At 41.4% G+C, this 21473-nt stretch overlaps 1 protein-coding gene across 1 annotated transcript in view; it reads right to left on the reverse strand.

Moving 5' to 3' along the window:
* ABCA13 (ATP binding cassette subfamily A member 13) overlaps positions 1-21473 on the reverse strand; it is a 300907-nt gene that overhangs the window by 134008 nt on the left and 145426 nt on the right. Inside the window, exons 39-43 of the mRNA XM_065398392.1 lie at positions 18694-18912; positions 15755-15951; positions 14055-14212; positions 13354-13584; positions 6740-6845 (exon numbers count right to left, since the gene is read on the reverse strand). Coding sequence (XP_065254464.1) covers positions 6740-6845; positions 13354-13584; positions 14055-14212; positions 15755-15951; positions 18694-18912 — 911 coding nt within the window. The remainder of the gene's footprint in view (positions 1-6739; positions 6846-13353; positions 13585-14054; positions 14213-15754; positions 15952-18693; positions 18913-21473) is intronic.

Raw genomic sequence — 21473 nt, forward strand, 5'->3', positions numbered from 1 at the left:
TTGGAGCAGGACTTGAACCCCTGGGACTTGGGCATGAAAGCCCTCCCCAAAAAAAGTGGTCAGGATGGAGTGTAAACCCCCCAGCCCAACTGCTACAAACTACTTCTAAAATAAACTACAAGAAACTAAATAAAAGGTATAAGAACAACGAGAAACAAGAGCTAGGAAAACGTGGAGAACTTGCTGAGCAAGACGCCACAGTTCCAACTACCGTCATGGGCAGTAAGAAGGAACTGAGGAGGCATCGGGTCGGCAGGGTCATATATTGAGTGCCATGAAGGCGCCACTCCAAGGGGCTCCACAGCTGACCCGACGGGTGCTGCTAGGGGAAAAACTTTCTGACGACTGTGCATGCGGCGTGCACACACCTAATTGGAATCGATATGAGCAATGACTTGAAGAAGAACTTATAATTTAAATGAAGAGTAAATACAGAGCCTTTGATATTGATGTTTTATAATGTTCATGTAAAATACTGTAAACTGTTTACCAAGGACTGCCTTGATTTCCAAACATCATTCTATTTCACAGTACATTAGGCTTTATTACACCTTTTCCCCCTCACCATATTTTCATTTTCTTCAATAAAGTAAACTAAATTTAAAATATGGAACAATCATTTATTTCTCTAAACTGATGGATATCTCTCAAAGATTTTGAGCAGCCATGTCAAACTCTGAGTCATATACAGTAGGATTGTATATTTGCTCATCATTACTCCAGGGAACACAGGGAATATTTAACCCAAGAAAATGACAGCAAAATGAAATTCAGTGAGCGGGGGGAAGGAGCATCTCAAAAGGTGACAATTTTTGGCTGTTGAGACTCAGCTTTAAGATTAAATACATGGCTTGACACACACTAAAAATAAGTATCTGGTGCTTTGTTTCACTGACCTAAACTTCCAAAAACTAACTGAATTATGGGGAAAAAATTCACCACAAATAGGAAAGCATAATGTGCTGATTTTGGAAAATTCACATTAATGAATGAGAAAATGAAGATCTAAATCAAAGAAGGAAAACCAAGGGGCAAGGGATCAGATAGGTGATGAGGGCAAAATAGATAATGTTATTGAGCAGGTACCATAAAAAAAACCCCACCAGTTTTACCTCTACAATCTATCATTTTTGCCCCTGGCTTTTCACCTCACTTTTTCAGTACACTGAGGTAAAGGGATAACCTCAACCTGTACATATTTCTAGTAGTGAATTTCTTGTTGGGCCTGTCCTGTAGTAGGTGACTTCTGAGTACCCGTCCCGCTCTGTCAATCTATTTCCTCACTTCCCCAGGTGGGTATTGTAGTTTTAAGAATGCTTGGTAGAGACCTTGTAGGTGTTGGTCTCTGTCTGAGGAATTGGAGCAAATGCAGTTGTATCTTAGGGCTTGGCTGTAGACAATGGAGGCATGTAGGTAAGTATAACGGTCAGTAGGTTTCCGGTATAGGGTGGTGTTTATGTGACCATCACTTATTTGCACTGTAGTGTCCAGGAAGTGGATCTCTTGTGTGGATTGGTCCAGGCTGAGGTTGATGGTGTAGCAACCTATTTGGACAAGTGGAGGTAGTTCTTGTTGTGGTCATTAGTCTGAGGAGGTCAACAAAGCTGCTGGCTTGTTTCCAGGATGATTCTATGATTCTATGCTAGGATGGAGGCAGCATGATTAGTTAGTGCTTGGCATGGGTCAGCCCTGGAGGACATATAGAGCTGCTCATTATAGAAGTTTACCTTTTTAAATCTAAGACTGTAACTGATTTGTGTGTATGTGTGTTTCCTGTTTGAACCTTTTAAATAACCTTCTTTTATTTTTCCTAGTTAATAAACCTTTAGTTAGTTTATTACAGGATTGGCTATAAGTGTTGTCTTGGTTTGAGATCTGAGAACAACTGACCTGGGATAAGTGACTGGTCCTGTGGGACTGGAAGTAACCTGAATACTGTTGTGCGTTTTAGTGTAAGGGACCATCTATCACTAAGTCCAGCTTGCCTGGATGGCAAGTTAGACTCGAATGCCCAAGGGGAATGTCTATGACACCATGGTGAGACTGTCATAGTGCTTTAAGAGTCCACACTTGTTACTGGGTTGGTGAAGTCTGATTATAGAACATACAATCGGATTGGGGTTTCTGTCCTGCTTTTTGACAGTCTGCCCTGAGCCTGAGCCCCAGCCCCACAGACCAGCCTATTGGGCGACGTTGAAGGTGAGATGGCTCTGAACTGGATATTCAGGAGTCCCTGAGGTTCTCTGGTGATAACAGAGGAAGTAGCCCCAATGGGGCAAAGAGTCAGAGTTGTCTGAAGCCCAACATGGGGGCAGCATTGGTCCCAAAAAGGAATGGGGGATCAGCACAGGCAATAGCAAATGAGATACACTCCCATCCAATACCAGGAGAGGCACTATTATCAAAGCTAAGGGTGGTACCAAACTCTATGAAGGGATCTGCCACACCATGCCAACACAAATTAATTTTTCCAGTAAGATTTCAAGACATAGTATTGAAAGATTTATTAAAATCCATCGTCCATCTTTTTAAACAAAACTCTCCAGGGAACAGGATGCAGAGGTCCACTTAAAAACCAGTGGCACAATATGTCCCCAAATATATTACATCTACTGCCCTCCCGCCATCCGCTATTTTTGGAATTCTATCAAATGTAGGAATTGCCAACAGGGATTCAAAAAGGTTAAGGCCACAAAATCATTAAGTCTGAACTCATATCACAGGCCAATATATTTCACTGAGGTACCCCTCTATTGAGCCCAATAACTTACATTTAGCTAAGGTAAATTTTCCACAAAGGCATTTAATACTGATATGAAGACCTCAAGAGAGGGAGGATCAACCACTTCCCTTGGTGGTTTGCTCCAGTGGTTAATAACCCTCACTGTTAAACACACACCTTATTTCCAATTTAATTTCCAGCCATTGGTTCTGGTTATGCATTTCTCTGCTAGAGTAATGATACCGTGAGTACCCTATATTTGTGTCTGAGTAGAATTACTTACCCACTGAAATTGACACCACCTCAATTTTTTTATAAGCTAAGCTGATTGAGCTATTTACAATGCTCAGGGCAAGGCATTTTCTCCAGCTGTCAATCATTCCTTGGAATCATTTCTGCACCCTCTCCAATTTTTCAACATTCTTTTTAAAATGTGGATGCCAAAACTTGATACAGTATTCCAGTCTTGGTCTCCTCAGTGCTCTAACCATATGTGAAATCACCTCCATACTCCTAACTCATTACCCCCCTATTTATACATCCAAGGATCATATTAGTTTTGTGATGACATCACAATGGGAGCTCATGTTCCATTACTGGTCTACTAGGACCCGTTTTCAAAGTCACTGCTTTCTAGGAAATTATCCCTCATTCCGTAGGTATGGCCTGCGTTCCAAAACATAGAACTTTGCAGTTAGCTGTATTAAAAACACATCTTGTGTGAATGGGCCCAGTTTACCAAGCAATCCAGATCATACTGTGGATGCCTGTCCTCATCATTATTTACCATTCTAACAACATTTTTCTCATCTGCAATTTTATCAGGAGTGATTTTATATTTACTCCCAGATCATTGATGTCTGTATTGAATACTGTTGGGCCCAGCACTGGTCCCTGTGGTTCCTCACTACAAACATCCACATTTAATGATGATTCCCCATTGATGACTATTTTTGAGATCTGTCAGTTAGCCAGTTCTTAGTGTGTTTAACATGTACCTTATTGATATGGTATAGTGCTAGTTTTTTTTAATTAGAGTCAGAGCAGTGGTCCATCTAGACCAGTATCTGCTTCTAACAATGGCTAATACCTGCTGCTTCAGAGAAAGGTACGAGAAAGCCGACAGTAGCAGTGATGGGATAATCTACCCCCAGGGAAAGTCTCCTTGTGACCCCAATGGTAGGAGATTGGCTTGTACCCAGAAGCATAGGATTATCCATTCATTTTTTTAAAACATACACTATTATAAACATGGATTTCTTGTTATCTGAATAAATGCCTACTTCTTTTTCAATGCTGCAAAGCTTTTGGCTTCAGTGATCTATTGCCGCACTGAGTACCACAGGTTAATCATATGTTGTGTGGAAAAGTATGACCTTTTATTAGTTTTACATTTGCCACCTTTCAGTTTCATTGAACATAACTTTGATACCTCAGCCCCTGACTGCACTTTATCTTTATATTCAGAAAAGATTAGATCCAGGGTAATTACCTTGCCAACATCCTCTGTAGTGAAAAGTGATGCAGATTATTCATTTAGCTCCTCAGCAAAATATTCATATTCCTTAATTGCTCCTTTCCTCCCTTGTGGTCCAGTTTTATAAGCACACATCATAGACAACTGTATAGTCATTCCATGATGTTAAAAATTCTATCTACTCTTCACAGAAAGAGAAGAGCTATATAATTATCTAATCTTTATTGAAAATAAATTAAGGGGGACCAACAGAGCTTCTGCAAAGTAATAAATATTACCAATTGGAAATAACAAGTAAATGCGTATAGACTCCAAAATTACAAATACATTAAAAGCGTTAAAACAAACACTGGGTAAACAAGTTGTTGCTTTATTTTCGTGTTGATGTTTAGGGTTCCAACCCCAATTCAGCAGTCCATCCCTCTTCATCGGTGCACTTAAGCATGTGCTTAGCTTTAAGCATGTGATTACGTTCCTTTGCCTTCAATGGGGCACAAGCACATGGTTAAAGTTAAGTGCATGTTTAAGGACTTTGCAGAATTGAGGTCCTGTGTGTTTCTTGCAACTGCTGATTGGCCAAATCCTGTCATTCTGGGATCTTAAAGTTTTGGTTTTTTGCCTTTTGTTGTTTATAAATCTTTTGCAGTACCTGTTCCAACATCAGCACGGTTTCATCAACACACACACACACACACACACACACACACAGAGGCTACATGCTCTCACAAGGCCAGACTCTGATACCTTTATACGCACTGAGTAACACCCATCAGAACGTGTCCCAGAATGATTTGACCTTCTCTCCTTGAAGAACAAAGTAGTTTTTAGGAAAGACAGATCAAATTAGGACCAAATGTCAGCCCGCAGTCCAGATCCAATCATGTGGCTTTATTATGGACCTGAATTGGACAAATGGATCAATTCCAATAAAAGAGCTTTAATCTGTGGAAAACACTCTGAAGTGCAACAACATGGGAAAGTACCTGCAGCTCCAACAACCGCTTCAGGACATTCAAGACCACAGCTGACTATTGCTAGGCATGGGGAGAGGAATAGGTAGCCCCACTACACAGATTTGACCCTTACGGATTCATGCTAAACCTAAAGCTACTGGCATGGACCCTAACATACCCAACTTCCTCAGATTGGTGTGGCCATATAAGATAGATAGTTCCATTATGGGCAAACCAATTGCAGGGGCCCAAGAGATTGACTCCAGTGATGTTCTCTAGCATGCATCATCACAACAGCTCTCTAATCCAAATTCTCTTTAGCTCATAGCTCTTTAGTGGTGTTCTTCTTAATAATCCAGCCATTTGCTTTTGGGCCTTTCTAAAATCCACTGAACTGCTCTGAGAAAGAAAAAGTTTGTGACTATCTTTGAGTCTGCTTTCAGAGACAAAAGTATACAGGTCAAGCTATTGCCCATGGAGTATTCTGGTTAACTAACAGAGATGGATAGCTTTCATGAGCAATTTCCCAAGCCTTTATGCCTACACTTCACAACTGTGCTTAATGATGAATGACAGTCATCAGCCTTGAATGAAAATTTCTCCTCCATCTTCCTTCCCATAGAAATGACATTATAACCATATTTTCTTATAATAATTTATCAGCCTCAGAAATATGGAATTAATTACCAATTCTTTAATTATATGCCAAATACCAAATGAAGACACATCCTGGAAGGTTAGCTGGTAATTATAGCTTAAGTTATTAGATACAATATAATTCAAATATTGATTACCATAGAAACTGCAATTCTTAGACCCTAATGAAAATGCAACATAGAGAGGACAAACAAATCTAACAGCACTGTGCTATCTAATTGGAGTCTTCCAGTAATACAGAACTGTATGTCAGTTATAAAATAAAGGGTTACCCCGAACTGTACCTTTTAATCGAGCAACTGTTTTAATCTCTCTAGTTTTTGTTGTTGTCCTCATTTTATTTTAATTTTTTCAGAGGAACTCTTCTCACATCCATTCCCCATGCACATTTCCACCACCATATGTATATGACAAGAAAAGTAGTAGGCAGGACTAGTTAATTAACTAATGTACAAGTCACCACAGGGTATTGAGAGAGATTTTGAAAAGCACTCAATGTCCCATTGAAGACAGTGATAAAACTCGCACAGATTTCAATGGGAGTGGATCTAAGCCAGCACTGAACAGTTTGAAAATCCCAACCCACAGTTGTCTGCACTTGGTGAGTGATGGTGTCAATTAGGCGACAGTTCTCTTTGGCACAGGTGCTATGTCATAGTGACAGCCTTGACTGGAGGTTATTGTGACAGAGGACACAAAGCTTGTCTCAAAATGTTCCTAGTCAGAGTGAGCAGCATGAAGTGTATCATCTGAGGAGGATTGTTTGGCTACTTCACATGCACGGGAAAGGGCACTACCAGAGCACTGTGGGGACACATGGCAACATTCCCACATGTTGCCAAACCTAGGAAAGTTTTAGCCTGTTTAGCTGCAAGTCTCTTACTTGTATGAACACAGTTGCTTTCAAGGAAAACTTAATTTTCTACTTACAGTTTTGGTAGGTTGATTCACAGCTGTTAATGTGGGGGAGCCCCAACTCCTCTGCCAGGGGAACTTGTGGCATTTGCTCTGTGTCCTGCAGCAGCTTCAAAAATACCTTTGTGAAATAGAAATAGAAATGAGACCTATTTGCCATAACTGGCTTTCACCCTTCATCACCCAGGGTATCAGACTAGGATGCACCGCCCCACTCCACTCTGCTGGAACATTCCTATAAATTACTGATCCAGTGTAATTACTTTGGGCAAGATCTTTCCCTCCAATGGAGAGGAGTAAATATTCCATGGATTCAGAAGTACCTACATGGAGAGCCGCTGACCCCTGCACACTGCTCTTTGGTCCTCTCTGCCCTCTAATTGCATAGCTCTTTCAACAACCCTGCTGTCATTGACGGAGTCTCCCAGGTGCGGAGTCGTAGGACGCATGGAGTCCAGAGTTAATGCACACTAGAAGCAGCACTAACTCCCCACTGGTATTCCAAGTTGCACTCCGTGGGCTCAGCAGGGGAGAATGCCGCAGACAGTAGCCAGTTTCCTGCCCTATCTCCTTACACTCCAGGCCCAACCCACAAAATTCTACAGAGTGCTGAAGCCTTGGAACTCTAGCAAAAGAGCTCCCACGGGGCTATGGGAAGTGGCTGGGCAATCTCCCCAACTCCACCCTCCCCCGACTAGATCGGCTTGTCTAGGCCCTCTCCACTCATGGAAGTGGAAGGGATAATTTAGCCCTTTGAGAGCAGGAATTCTGCTGAAATAAAGTTAAAATAATGTACATTTTGTAGCAAAATCAGTTGCCATCTACACACAAACACAACAAACGATTAATCAGATTTTTAAAAAAAGATTGGAGGGTCTTGTTTGAGGGATGTTAGTGTATTTTAATAAAAGTGACAGGCACGTAATTTCCATCCGTGCATCTGAAGGGTAGAAGCCTCTAAAGAAGAGCTGGAGAGAAGATAACGGAAGTTTTTTTTTTTTTTAAATAGCAGTAATATTTTCCATGGGTTTAATAACCTAAAGGTATGTCTACATTGCAATTAGCACCTGCGGCTGGTCTGTGGGGCTCAGGCTGCGGGGCTGTTTAATTGCAGTGTAGACTTCCAGGCTTGGGGTGGAGCCCAGGCTCTAGGATCCTGTGAGATGGGAGGTTTACACTGCAATTAAACAGCCCCACAGCCCAAGTCAGCTGGCCCAGGCCAGCCACGGGTTTTTAATTTTGGTGCAGACATATCCTAAGAGGCACATGTAAATGTTACACACGGTGTGTCCATTAGATTTGCCTGAGACCTACTATATTGGGCTTGATCCTGCTTCTACACCTTAAGACCACTGAAGTCAACAGGAATTTCAGCGTTAGAATACTGGAATACCATAGTAGATTGTTAGTAGTGACTTAAGAAGTGTTAAGGCACTCACTCACGTCTCACTGTAAGCCTGATAAATAAATAAATAAAAACTCAAAAACTTCCTTACAAGTATATGTTCCCTCTGTAAATTCACATTTTCTCCCTAGGCCACAAATCTTTTTTTTTTTTTTTTTTTGGGGGGGGGGGGGGGGAAGAGGAAGGGAGAAGAGAAGGCACAGGTGGTCTGGGGGAGGATTTTAGATTAACCAGAAAAGAAACCTAAATACATCCACTGCTGGGGTAAGCAGGCCCACTTTCAATTTTGTCAACCGTGAATTTGGCCCAAGATATACTTGTGATAGGAGATGTTGAAAAATTAGCTCTTTTCTGAAGTATTTTTCCCCCCAAAGCCGTCTGTAACAACACAGCATAGCCTAGAAACTCCAAATTTGTGTCTAGACAGTGAATGCTCCTATGGCTGCAGCTGGAATCAATGGCGAACATCCCATAGATTTAAATGGTTCAGGAGTATGCTCATAGCCATTAACTGTATTTCTTGTGTCCACAGGGAAACTAATGCACAAGAGAGCTAGGTTTAGCAAACAACAGGAACACACTTATTTAGCTGTAACATCCAGGACTCGTCTATATGGCCCACAGTTTGAGCTACAAGTGTGTGAATAGCTGGACTATATTAATGCAAAATAGGAACTTTTTAGTTCATGCCTGCAACATCCACAAAGGGGAGTTACAGCACAGCACTTGAGTGCGAATTGCTAGTCACACCCCTGTAATCCGAACAGTGGTGTGGTATAGACACAGCCTCAGAAGAAGAGAGACACTGCACAGATCACAACTTCCAAAAGAAATTGCCTGCACTTTCAAAGAGCCAAAGTCAGGTACACAACAAAGTCACTGGTAGACTTGTGGTAGGCCACAAGGGACCCGCTTGTGATCATGTAGGCTGACTGCCCACATAACAAAGAGCGCAGTACTTCCCTAAAATAATTCCTGTTTGAACTAGAGCATATTTTTTAGACATGGATCAATGACAGGTCATGATGGAAGGCAGACAGCCCAAATAGCATACAAAACAAACTCACGCTACATTAGTGTTAGTAGAGCTGACTGGAACATTTTTGATTAAATGTTTGTTTTTTTCATTGAAACTTGCTGTTTTGTTGAAGGTGAAACATTTGATGGAGCTGTATCTATTTTAACAAAATGTTGCCAGGAAAATGTTTGTGATCCAGTATGGACTTTCTGGTCATTTCAAGAGAGAAAGATCTGAACAGAAAACCTTTTCAATCTGGAAATGGATGTTTCATCACAATTCCATTTTGCAAGAACATTCCGATGCAGAATGAACACAAATTTCAAAACCTCAAAAGTTGTCATGAAATGGATTTGTTATCCTCTAGCCAGCTCTAAGTGTTATGTAGTGATTTTAATAAATCATGGCCCCGATTCTCCCCCAATTCCAACTCTTGGCTTATTGCTTATATTTATATTATATTATTCCTAATTCAGACAAGGAGAAAACAGTTAAAATCAAATGTAGCTAAGATGATAAGAATGGGTTTGACATGACAGTGATGTTTTCCACTCGCAAGATGCTTCCTAGACATGCGTGGCAATATGGTCTCCCTTAAAGAGTTAAGTTTTTGAAAGGGTACAAGTGTTCCACACAAATGGGCTGAAAAACAGCAAGATATGTGTGTGTGTGGGGGGGGGGGGGGGTGCCCTCTGCACAAACAATCACTTGATACATTTTCCCTTTAAAGTCAGAGTTCTTTGTTTCCAGATTGAATTATTTGAATAGACTCAATAGAACTATTATGTGCTATCCATTTACTTGCCAGCAGAAAAAGGCTTTTGATAAGAAAATGGAGAATGAAGGTAACAATAGCTAATGATGACTGTGCAGAGATGACAGAAATCACCACAAATTAACATGTTAGTCTTCAAGGTACGGCATGATGCATCAATATCTGTTGCCATTTAGGAAAGCTTATTTGCTTTTCTGCAGAAAACAACCAAGGGCAGGTACCTTTAAACTGAATGATCCAGAGAAATATGCTGATGAATGTTATATGTTTGCTATGATTGGTTTCTGTAGGGCTATCATTTCCCTTTATGTAAAAGTCCTATAGAATTCAAGAGGGATGAAACCAATCATATAGAGAATAATCTAACCACCCATAAAATATAATAGATTATATCCTTTCCATACAAAGTGTAAACCACCCTGTATAATTTCAAAGAGAATGACAACCTTTCATAGGCTTTTTTGACTCGCCCCATAGAATTCTACAGCAAGGATATAATTCACCATTACATTCTAAAGAACGGTTATAAAAACCTGTAAATTATCTTTATTATTATTTTATTACTCTTATTGCAGTAGCACATTGTGCTAACAATTGTACTCAGATATAACAAAAAGAAGGTCAGTATTTCAAAGAGCTTATGTATTTATTCAGTTCTACAGGGCTTTGTGATAAAGGTGTAGTTTCATTTAATTATCAGAGGGGTAGCCGTGTTAGTCTGAATCTGTAAAAAGCAACAGAGGGTCCTGTGGCACCTTTAAGACTAACAGAAGTATTGGGAGCATAAGCTTTCGTGGGTAAGAACTTACCCACGAAAGCTTATGCTCCCAATACTTCTGTTAGTCTTAAAGGTGCCACAGGACCCTCTGTTGCTTTTTTCATTTAATTGTGATCCTGTTTTATAATTTAATTTAAAAGGAAACCATTACACTTGCTGATATATATTATTCAATTGAACCTCAATCCAATAAATGGATCTGTAGGGATGTCTAAACTGCAAAGAAAAACCCATGGCACCGAGTTTCAGAGCCCAGGTCAGTTGACTCAGGCTCATGGGGGTCAAGCTATGGGACTATAGCAGTGTAAGTGTTCCTGCTTGGGCTGGAGCCCGGGCTCTGAGAGCCTAACCCCTCACCAGGTTTCAGAGCTCGGGGCCTAGTTTGCTCCGCAATGTCTACACTGCTATTTTTAGCCCCACAGCCTGAGCTCCCAATCCATTGACCTGGTCAGTGTAGACATATCCTGTGTGTGGGTAGACCCCTTATGTACACTGGGGGTCTTAATGACTTTTTCAGCATTTCACATAGGTATAAGGCTGTGGTTCTCAAACTGTGCGTCGGGACCCCATTTTAACGGGGTCGCACTGGCTGGTGTTGGCCCTGGGCCCCAGCAAGTCTGAAGCCCAAGCCCCACCACTCAGGGCTAAGATTACATGCCCCCCACCCAAGGCAGAAGCTCTTGGACTTGATCTTTGGCCCTCCTGCCCAGGGCACTGGGGCTCGGGCGGTCTCAGTCTTCGGTCCCCCCTCCTGGGGTCACGTAGTAATTTGTTGTCGTCAGAAGGGGGCCATGGTGCAATGAAGTTTGAGAACCGCTGTTCTAATGTATGCTCCAATGCAGTGGCTCTCAGCCTTTCCAGACTACTATACCCCTTTCAGGAGTCTGATTTGTCTTGCATACCCCTCACTTAAAAACTACAGTAATTGTTTACAAAATCAGACATAAAAATGCAGAAGTGTCACATCACACTGTTACTGACAAATTGCTTACTTTCTCATTTTACCATACAGTTATAAAATAAATTAATTGAAATATAAATATTGTACTTACATTTCAGGGTATAGTATACACAGCAGTATAAAAAAGTCATTGTATGAAATTTTCATTTGTACTGACTTCGCTAGTGCTTTTTCTGTAGTCTGTTGTAAAACTAGGCAAATATCTAGATGAGTTGATGTATCCCCTGGAAGACCTCTGCATACCCTCAGGGGTACATGTACCCCTGGTTGAGAACCACTGCTACAATGGACCTTTTCACAGAACGGAATGTATTTAGTAAGTAGGGGCTATGCATTTCCCATCGTTTGTTTGTATGCATGTGGATTTTTGTATTTTTTATTTGAAAATAAAATGTCAATTCTAAATTGGCAAAAAAAAAAAAAAGTCTCAGTGTTGCAAACCAGATAACTGCTAATGGTTTTTATATCTGACCCCATTATTTTCCACATGCATCATTCATGCTGCAAAGCAACAACACATAATTAATGTCCCAGATGACAGGCTTTCCAGAGTCTTGGTTTCATAAGCCCAGAAAAGAGATAAGTGTCTTCCCTAGACGACATTCTCTTCAGACTGCTGCTAATAATGCAACATACCTTCCCACCTCTTAGGGCGCGGGGTACATAATATGATTGAAAGCTTACTATACGCTGTGTGGTAAACTATCTAAAGAGACACTAACTTACAAAAATGTGCATTTTGTATACTTGTCATTTGTTTTGTGCTTGGTCATATCCTAAGTTTTCTTTTTGTACATGGCCCACTTTGGGCTGTTTACAGAACTAAAGGAGATCGCTGGAAAAATCCTATTTCTATGAAATGCTGCTGAGTGGATTGTACCATCAAATGAAAATATTGTCCCCCATCTACTGAAAAATATTAGTTTTGTTCTTTTATCATCATTTCAAGCAGTGAAAAACAGGGGGTGGGGGTGTTTTGTTTTCTTAAGGATCTACACTATGATACTAGAGTAATGATGGGTCAGGGAATTTTGAAAAGAACAGATAGTTGTAGTGGAAAGAATTCATTCTCTGGTATAGCCAGTTAAATAATGCCAGAGCCAAAACCAGTTGTGATGAACCCCCATCAGGTACATTGGCCAGATCAGAAGCAGAAGTAAATTTGCAAGAACAGCTATTCTTGTAAGATTTCCAGACCAGTTCTGCCAACTCCTGAGGTTTGGTTAGTCCGGATAGAATTCAGAGAAGAGACAGAATTTTTTGAGAGTTATATGAACTGTACAGCCAAACCTTCTGAAATTCATCCCCAGTTAATTCAAAGCTCAATTTTTTTCTGATGCTAAGAGTTAATGAGAGATTTGGACTGACAGTGGTTTGGAGTTAAAACCCAGGTCATGTAAAATTTTCCTGAGATCAGCTGAGACAGAGAAGAACCTTCCAAAAGGTGATATCACCCTTTAGGATACATCAGGCTGTTGGAATGAATTATGGGAGGAGGAGAGAGTGGTTGTTGCCCTTAAATAATATAGCAAAATTTAAAAATCTATATTCTACATGAGATGCTCTTTCATGCTCCCCTCAGGAACCTGTCCTGAAATATTAGGTAGTAAAAACATGGTCAAGAAGGTTAGATAGAAGCCAGTAGAGCATCTCTAACCACTGACAGCTACTATGGAGAGAGAAACACAGTACCTCTTCCAAGGTGGTATCTGAAATGCCATAGCCAGTCACGTGTAGACGTTCAAGGTTTTCATCCATAGCCTGAAAGAGGCCTTTAAAGGAGGACTTATCTGCCTTCGCTGGAATGGCAATAGTCAGCTCACTCCCACTGTTCTCTTTTAGGAATGCTTCTGGTACATAGAACTGTATCAGAGATGTGACTCGACTGATGTACTCAGGATCCTGGATTTCAATCGCAGAGGGCTGCACAGAAAGGAAAACAATAATAAATGGAGCTTATATGCCATCAGAAAGTTGTAAAACAGGTCAAACTGAAAACAAATATGGGGCCAGTGCTGGAAACCCTTCCTCTGCTGGGCAGTCCCAGTGAAGTTTCTGGGTCTAATCTTGTGAGCAAGGGACTACTCACCATGAGTAAGGGATTGCAGGATTGGGCCTCTATTCAGCAAATCATCAAATTACTAATTTTCACTATGTTGCTAGATTATTTTAGGTGCCAATTAATTCAAGTATGAAGGTTGCGAAAAACATTTGTTATGCACCAGTATTAAATAGACCAAGTCTTTCCTGCATTGCTGGTTATGTAAGATAAAAGAATTACCACATTTATCTCACATATAAGTTACTAGCAGCGTTGCAAGGTTCCCTCAGAATAATTGATATGACCATTTCTTAGCATGAAGTACATATTGTGCACAATTCTGTCACCATACCTTTTTTATGAGTGTTAGACTGTATCCCTGGCCATATGTTTCCTTCAGATAAGAGGGAGGACCACAGCATCTCAGCTGCCCATGCTGCAGGATGGCAATGCGATCACTGAGCACTTCTGCCTCATCGAGATGGTGAGTGGTGAAGATCAAGGTGCAACCTACCCCAGGAAGAGCAGTACACACAGATTAACACTTTATTTTGAAATGTTTTCTCATGAGACACACTTTTTTTTTCCCAGGAGGATTCTTGAGGCAATAGTAATTCTATAAACTTACAAGAGTGTACTTCAGTATGCAGAACACAGACACAAAATGCCTGCTAACACGTGTCCCATTCACACTCCCTGAGACGGTACAGATTATAAATCAGTGCAAAGTTTGTACTGGAATCTAAGAGAGACAACAACAAGCAGTTGCAATTTCAAGGCTGAGAAGGTGTTTTATGAGATTAGGAGATTCTTAAAATCACATAACTCTGGTGCCGGTTTCAATGGATCATTCACTGTGGTTTATTCCAGCTAATAGGGAGGGGAGGTGCCTGCTATCTCAGAAGCTTGCCTCCTATGGTCAGTTTTAGCTCATGACACTTGAAAATTAATGGAATGGTTTGACTGATGAGTATTCTCTTTAGAAGAAAAATATATGCAGTCATATGGGAAAGAACAGAAAGTGAGAGCCCCCAAAAAATGAAAAAGCAAAGTCAAAGAGTGATGGAAGTAGGAGATAACCCTTTTCATCCAGGGCAGGATCAGCATGGACTCATAGCTAACCTGAATCTTGCATTAAACCCACTAGATTTTTCAAACCATGGGTCGCGACCCAGAACTGGGTCGTGGAACGGAAGGGATTGGGTTGCAGCAGCTCTGGTCAGCATCGCCGACCGGGCTGTTGAAAGTCTCATCAGTGGTGCTACAGAGCTAAGGCAGGCTAGTCCCTACCTGTTCCAACACCGTGCTGTGCCCCAGAAGTGGCCAGCAGGTCTGGCTCCTAGGTTGGGGGTGGCACGGAGCTCCGCACGCTGCCCCCGCCCTGAGCACCAGGGGCTGTGCCTGTGAGAACCGCGCGGAGCCGCTTGCACACCTCTGCCTAGGAACTGGACCTGCTGCTGGCCGCTTCTGGAGGTAAGTCCATGCCCCAACCCTGCACCCCAATCCCCTGCCCCATCCCTGAGCCCCCCCAAACCCAAAGCCCTTTCCTGCACCCCAAACCCATCATTCTCAGCCCCACCCCAGAGCCCGTACCCCCAACCCAGAGCCCTGACCCCCTCCCGCACCCCAACTCCCTGCCACAGCCCTGAGCCCCACCAAACCCAAAGCCCTTTCCTGCACCCCAAGCCCCTCATTCCTGGCCCCACCCCACAGCCCTCACCCCTGCACACCAACCCTCTGCCCCAACCCTGAGCCCCTCTCACATCCCAAACCCCTCATTCCCAGCTCCACTGGGTCGCAGGCATCAACTATTTTCTTCAACTGGGTCAACAGAAAAAAAGTTTGAAAACTACTGCACTAGATCAACCATCTTTCCTGAAGACAAAGAGAAGTAAGCTTTGAATTTTAGTTGGCTGCTTTAAAATTTCAACAGCTGAATGGAATCGTTATCTCTGTTAGGATTTCTATTCAGCAACTGGAAAGACAAATACTATTTTCAACCACCCTTTGCCTAGGAAGGATGTTAGCCAGAACATGACGTGAGTTTTGTACCAGCTCTGTACTTCAACAGAATGTCCCAGATTCTCCGACGTGAACATGGATCCACACCACTGGTGGGCTCATCTAGAACAACTGTCTTCGAATTTCCAATAAAGGAGATAGCAATTGAGAGCCTCCTTTTCATTCCCCCAGACAGGGCTCCAACATGTTTGAACTGGTGGTGGGATAAATCCACATCTTCCAGGGCTCTAGAATAAGAATACAAATAAAACTGTGACCTTTGAAAATCACAAGCCTTTTTAGATCAGCTACCACATCATCCAAACCAGCAGCACTAGAACATTTCTAGTAGTGGGGGTGCTGAAAGCCAGCTCTCTTACCCCTCCCTCCGCCCCCAGAGCTGAGTCTGGGAGCAGGGCTGTGTCTCTGGGAGGGGGGGAAGGGGGGGCCTAGACAGAGGTAAGGGGGATGAGGCTGTGGCCACAGCTGGGTGCGGGCATGGAGCCAGGAGTGGAGCCCCAGGCAGGGGCCAGCAGCCAGGACCCTATGTGCAGGGCCAGGAGCCAGGGAGTGGACCCCCAGGTGTGGGGCCAGCAGCCCCGCATAAAACCTGGGGGTGCTGTAGCACCCTCCCACACCCTTACTTCCCGCGCCTATGATCCCAACCCACAGTAAAGTGACGAAAAGTCACTTGTATGCAAAATATCCATGGGCAGTTTAAGTACAGAGCAGCATATATAACTATTCAGTTTCTTCTGGTATCCACTGAAAAGAAGTAATAGTAATAATCAAAAAGTCTCTTATTTGTAACAGCAACCTCCCTATGAGCCTCCTGAAATATACTTGTAATGGCCTCTGTACAGGATAAAGCAAAAAATAATTCAAAATTATAGGCCTTAACCATGTTCCAGTGAAGTCACTGAGAGTCTTTCCATTGATTTCAATAAGCTTTAGATTAGCCCCTATAAGAATCTGGAGGGAGTGGGGAACATTTCAAGGAGAGCTGAGGATAGTTCAAGGACTCTGAAATATTATTTAATATTTGTATAACCTAGAGTTGCCAACTTCCTAAACACAGAAAACTGAACACACTTGCCCTTCCCCTTCCCCAAAGCCCCGCCCCCTGCCCTGCCCCTTCTCTGAGGCCCAGCCCCCCACTCACTCCACCGCTCACTCACTCGCTCCTTTTCACCAGGCAGGGGGTTGGGGTATGGGAGGGAGTGAGGGCTCCGGGGTGGGGCTGAGGATGATGGCTTAGGGCTGCAGGAGGGGGCGCCAGGCTGGGGAGTGGGGGCTCGAAGCTGAGGCAGGGGTTGGAGTGCAAGAGGGGGTACAGGCTCTGGGCTTGGGCCAGAAATGAGATGTTCAGGATGCAGGAGGGGGCTCAGGAAGGGGGTTGGGGTGCAGGAGGGGATGAGGAATGTGGGCTCCGGGCAGCGCTTACCTAAGGCGGTTCCCAGGAAGCAGTGACATGTCCCTCCAGCTCCGCGCACTGTCCCTGCCCACAGGCACCGCTCCCACAGCTCCCATTGGCTGCGGTTCCCGGCCAATGGGAGCTGCGGAGCCCCCATGGAGGGAGGAACATGCTGACCGCTTCCCGGTAGCCGCGCAGAGCCAAGCAGGGAGCCTGCCAGCCCCACTGCACTGCCAACCAGACTTTTAACGGCCCGGTCAGCAGTGCTGACCAGAGCCGCCAGCGTCCCTTTTCAACCAGGTATTCTGGTCGAAAACCGGACACCTGCTACCCTAGTATAACCACCCAGGCAAATAAAAACCCTCACATTGATCTGAAAGAAACATTTATAAGAACTCAAGGATAATTAGCACATTCTGCTTCTCCTTACAAAACAAGATCTTTTAGGCCACAGCCTTGCAAAGAGATCCCCCATGCAAACACTTATGTCTGTGTGGTGTCCCATTATAGGAATGGGACATCACACAGAAGCAATGGTATGAAGCCCTGATGAATTCAGCTTGTAAATAGGTGCCAGAGGCAAAAGCCAACAGAACAATATGAACCGCAGTAGAGCAAATTTCCACACACTTCGTGAAAGGTCATCTCTTGGGAAAAGGAGGTAGTTTATTTGCCATAGGCTATTCAGTCCTTAGCCATTTTTGGATGCTGCCTTCATGTATTATGTGGACACCTGTCCAATAAGAACTAGACTGCAAGACCACCAACTAATTTCACGTCACGCCATTGGCTGCTAATTGTGTTCTATCACTATGAACCTGGGTTGATTTGAACGGGCAAGCACAAGACAAGCTATCCCAGTGCTTGTCTGTGAGTTATCCAGTCCTTCACAGTAATTTTCTACTTTAAAGAAAGCAAATTTCTACTGCAAAGAGCTGACTTTATATGAATAAATACATTTATATAAATTTATATAAATACATTTATATCAAGGTATACACAGCATGCTTTCCAATCTTCTGACAAGCTACATTAAAATCTTGTGTTGCTTTGTTTAGAAAAAGTAATCTTACTGTTGCCTTAATCTTTTTTTAATTTCTCATTTCTGTAATAGCCTTAGCAATGGGGGCCTAATTCAATACAAATGTTCTGCTTCCCATAAAAATATCTAGTTAGTGGCAAGAATCTATCCCCTGTGTCTTTGAGGATCTTGCATAGCATTGTTATTACATGGTTCTAGGGTATTCAGAATTCAGTAGTCCAAGTACTATAAGAAAGAGTGTTTCCACTTCCTCTATGCTTTAGCTGAAACCACTAGAGAATTTTTTTAAACCTTGTCTGTAATATTCTTACTCTAATTTTTATTGCCATAATTTTATTACTGAAAATTAAGATTGGGAAATACAAGCCAGAATTTTAGAATACAAAACCCATCATTAGCGCTCTCAGGATTCCAATAGTTAGGGCTGACTTTCCTAGCATGAGGCTGTTTGTTTGTTCATCACAGTGTTCTTGGAATGGTTTTGAAGGACCGCCTACATACAGGTTTCCAGCAAGGAAAATAAGAACCACTAACCTACTGACTTGGTGATGTAACTGTTTCTTTGTCCACAGAGGCGCTTTCACTGAACCATAGAACAGCAGATGTTCTCGCACAGTTAAGGTGTCAAACAGCACATCATACTGTGGGCAAACACCCATCTCCATTCTGATAGCAGCCAGATCAGTATGTATATCCCTTCCATTGATGATGATGGTCCCAGAGCTGGGAGGGTACAGGCCTGTCAACATTGATCTGATACAAGAAATAACAGTGTTGTTGTAGCTGTTTGATCGCATGGGAGATGCAGAAGAAGAGTTCTGTTGAGCACAAAAGCTTTTCTCTTTCACCAACAGAAGCTGGTCCAATAAAAAAAAAATATTACCACACCCACCTTGCTCCCGCTCATAAGAAATAATACAAATTCAATAAAATCATTATATTCAGGACATACTCTATGTTGTATCCTGAATTTGATCAATTGACTTCTCGCAATAATTTCTTGTCTAGCAGCTGCATTATTTAAATGATGCTGGAGTGTGTATGGAGGAAACCTTGAGATTAATGCAAAAATGGTTATTAATAAAATTATAATTTACTCTTACAATGTTACCTTTACTGATTTTAAGAGAGACCTACATTTATTTGTATACTCACTGAACTTAGAGATTTGAACACATACTTTTGTTTTTGGTTGCTCATTTTATTAAATGGAATTCTTTAGGCAATCTTCTTTCTGTCAACCATTGACAAGTCTCAAGCGCCAAAGGAGATACCTTTGCCATAAAACTCCTGTATGTTTATAAAGGGTCTAAAATTTAACTTTTACCTACTATTGCTTTATTTTCTATACTACTTTCTTTTACAATATGTTTTTAAAATGTACATAAGCATTGGTTATTGTGATGAGTGCTTTGCATAAAATATTTGATACAAGTTTTTACTTGCAAGATGTAAATATATCACAAAAGCAGATCATAAATCCAAGGAGCATTCTGGTCCAAAAACCATAATAAAAGGGTCTTATCAAAAACAGGACATCTTTTGCATAAGATACCAGGTGATATAGATAGGATCTTATCTAAAAAAAACCAAACTTTGTATGATGATATTTATGCTTTAGAAAGAGTCCTCACTTTAAAAGAAGATAAGGATGTTTTGTTTAGAACAAAGGGAAATGTATGGATGTGGTGTATAACTGTAAAACTAAGATGTAAAGTGGGCTTTCCTTTTATCCCACCCTCCACACATGCTCTTTCAACACAAAACCTCTCATTTAAAACCTACTCATAAGGTGCTAAAGAATTTTCTTATTGAAAATAATTTCTTCTATAAGCACTCAGAAGTGTTCATTCTTCAGACTAAGAAAATCCCAGATAGCTGGAAAATGTTTTACAGAAGTTGTTGGTTACTTTTATCTACCTTGTTTTTCCTTTTAATGGTTCAAAACTTTGTTTATTCCTTAAAAGCTTTTGAGATGTACAGCTGCAAATATTTTATCTAAATGCAAAGTTTTTTATGCAATAATTTACTAATATCTTTGCTAAATGGTAAGATGCTTCATGTACTCATATGGAATCCACTGACCTTGCTGTGACTGGCTATTAATGTAAGAAGTCATTTGAGTATACAATATTTTTTTCTTAATTCGGGGGGGGGGGGTTAATTAGTTATCTGGCAATGCTTAAGCAACTTCCTGAACAAACACATAAAAACGAGCAGCACCTCTCCAAAGATTGATTAGGAGAAAGGACAATTTATTTATTTAATGAATACTCAAGTTTAAAAGCCTCTCTTTAAGAATTAAGTTTAAGAATAATTCAAAATTGAAAAACTTTCAAATCTAACATCTGGTTGGGCTTGAACCTATTTGAAACAGAATTTCAACTCCTGATGAAACCTAATGAATAGCTCAGAAAATGTGCTGAGTAAAAAGTTAAAACTCTAACATTAAGGATGTTCTGACAGTTTCCTGCCACAAAAGAGCAAAAACAATTAGAAGTTTATATTTACGAGGGGAGGGTTTTTACTAAGACCAACCCACAAAGAAACTGAGCCAATAAAAGGAGGATAACAGCTAATCTGAATCCTACCAAATCTGAAAGAAGTGTTTTCTCCTCTTTCCGTGAAATTAGACAAAAGAGAGGGGCATAAAGTAAATGACCAGCAACACTCTGCTCTCATCCTCAACTTTTCAGAACTCATCACAGCTCATCCTGTTCATCTCTGCAACTGAGCTGTGACCAACTACTAAGAAGAAGAAAGACACTGAACAGCATCAAGAAGAAGTAATCTTCTAGCTCAAATGGCATCACCATCAAGACTTCAATATGGATTGGTGAGATGAAGTTGTAAAGAGCTGCCAAGAAATTAGATTTAAAATTTTCTTGTAATGATTTTCATGGGATATTGAAATACTATTGTAATTTAGGATATTCACAGTTTCTCCCAATAAACCCCAAATGGTTTAGACCATTTATTTCTAGAGAGAAGCCATTGACTAACCTTTGGTAAATAGAAAAACAGTGGGATTTAATTTGAATTTAAGATTCTGGATATTAACTAACTTGCCGTTCAAGGAGTGGTCTTAAGACTGGCTTCTTTTCAGTAACTGACAAATACTTTCTTTGGATTCATAGGACTCAGTTAAGATTTTAAAACCTTTGCCCATTTATAAATTATGTTATCCATGATAAACACAACAGGATTTACCTGCCCTGGAACAAAATTATTTCAAAATTATTATTTTTTGCCCATCTACAAGTTGTTTTAGTTAATAAGGATACTCTGACACAGGACTCGCTACTAATTTTGGG

The sequence above is a fragment of the Emys orbicularis genome, chromosome 2, assembly GCF_028017835.1.
Source record: "Emys orbicularis isolate rEmyOrb1 chromosome 2, rEmyOrb1.hap1, whole genome shotgun sequence".
NCBI lineage: Eukaryota > Metazoa > Chordata > Testudines > Emydidae > Emys > Emys orbicularis.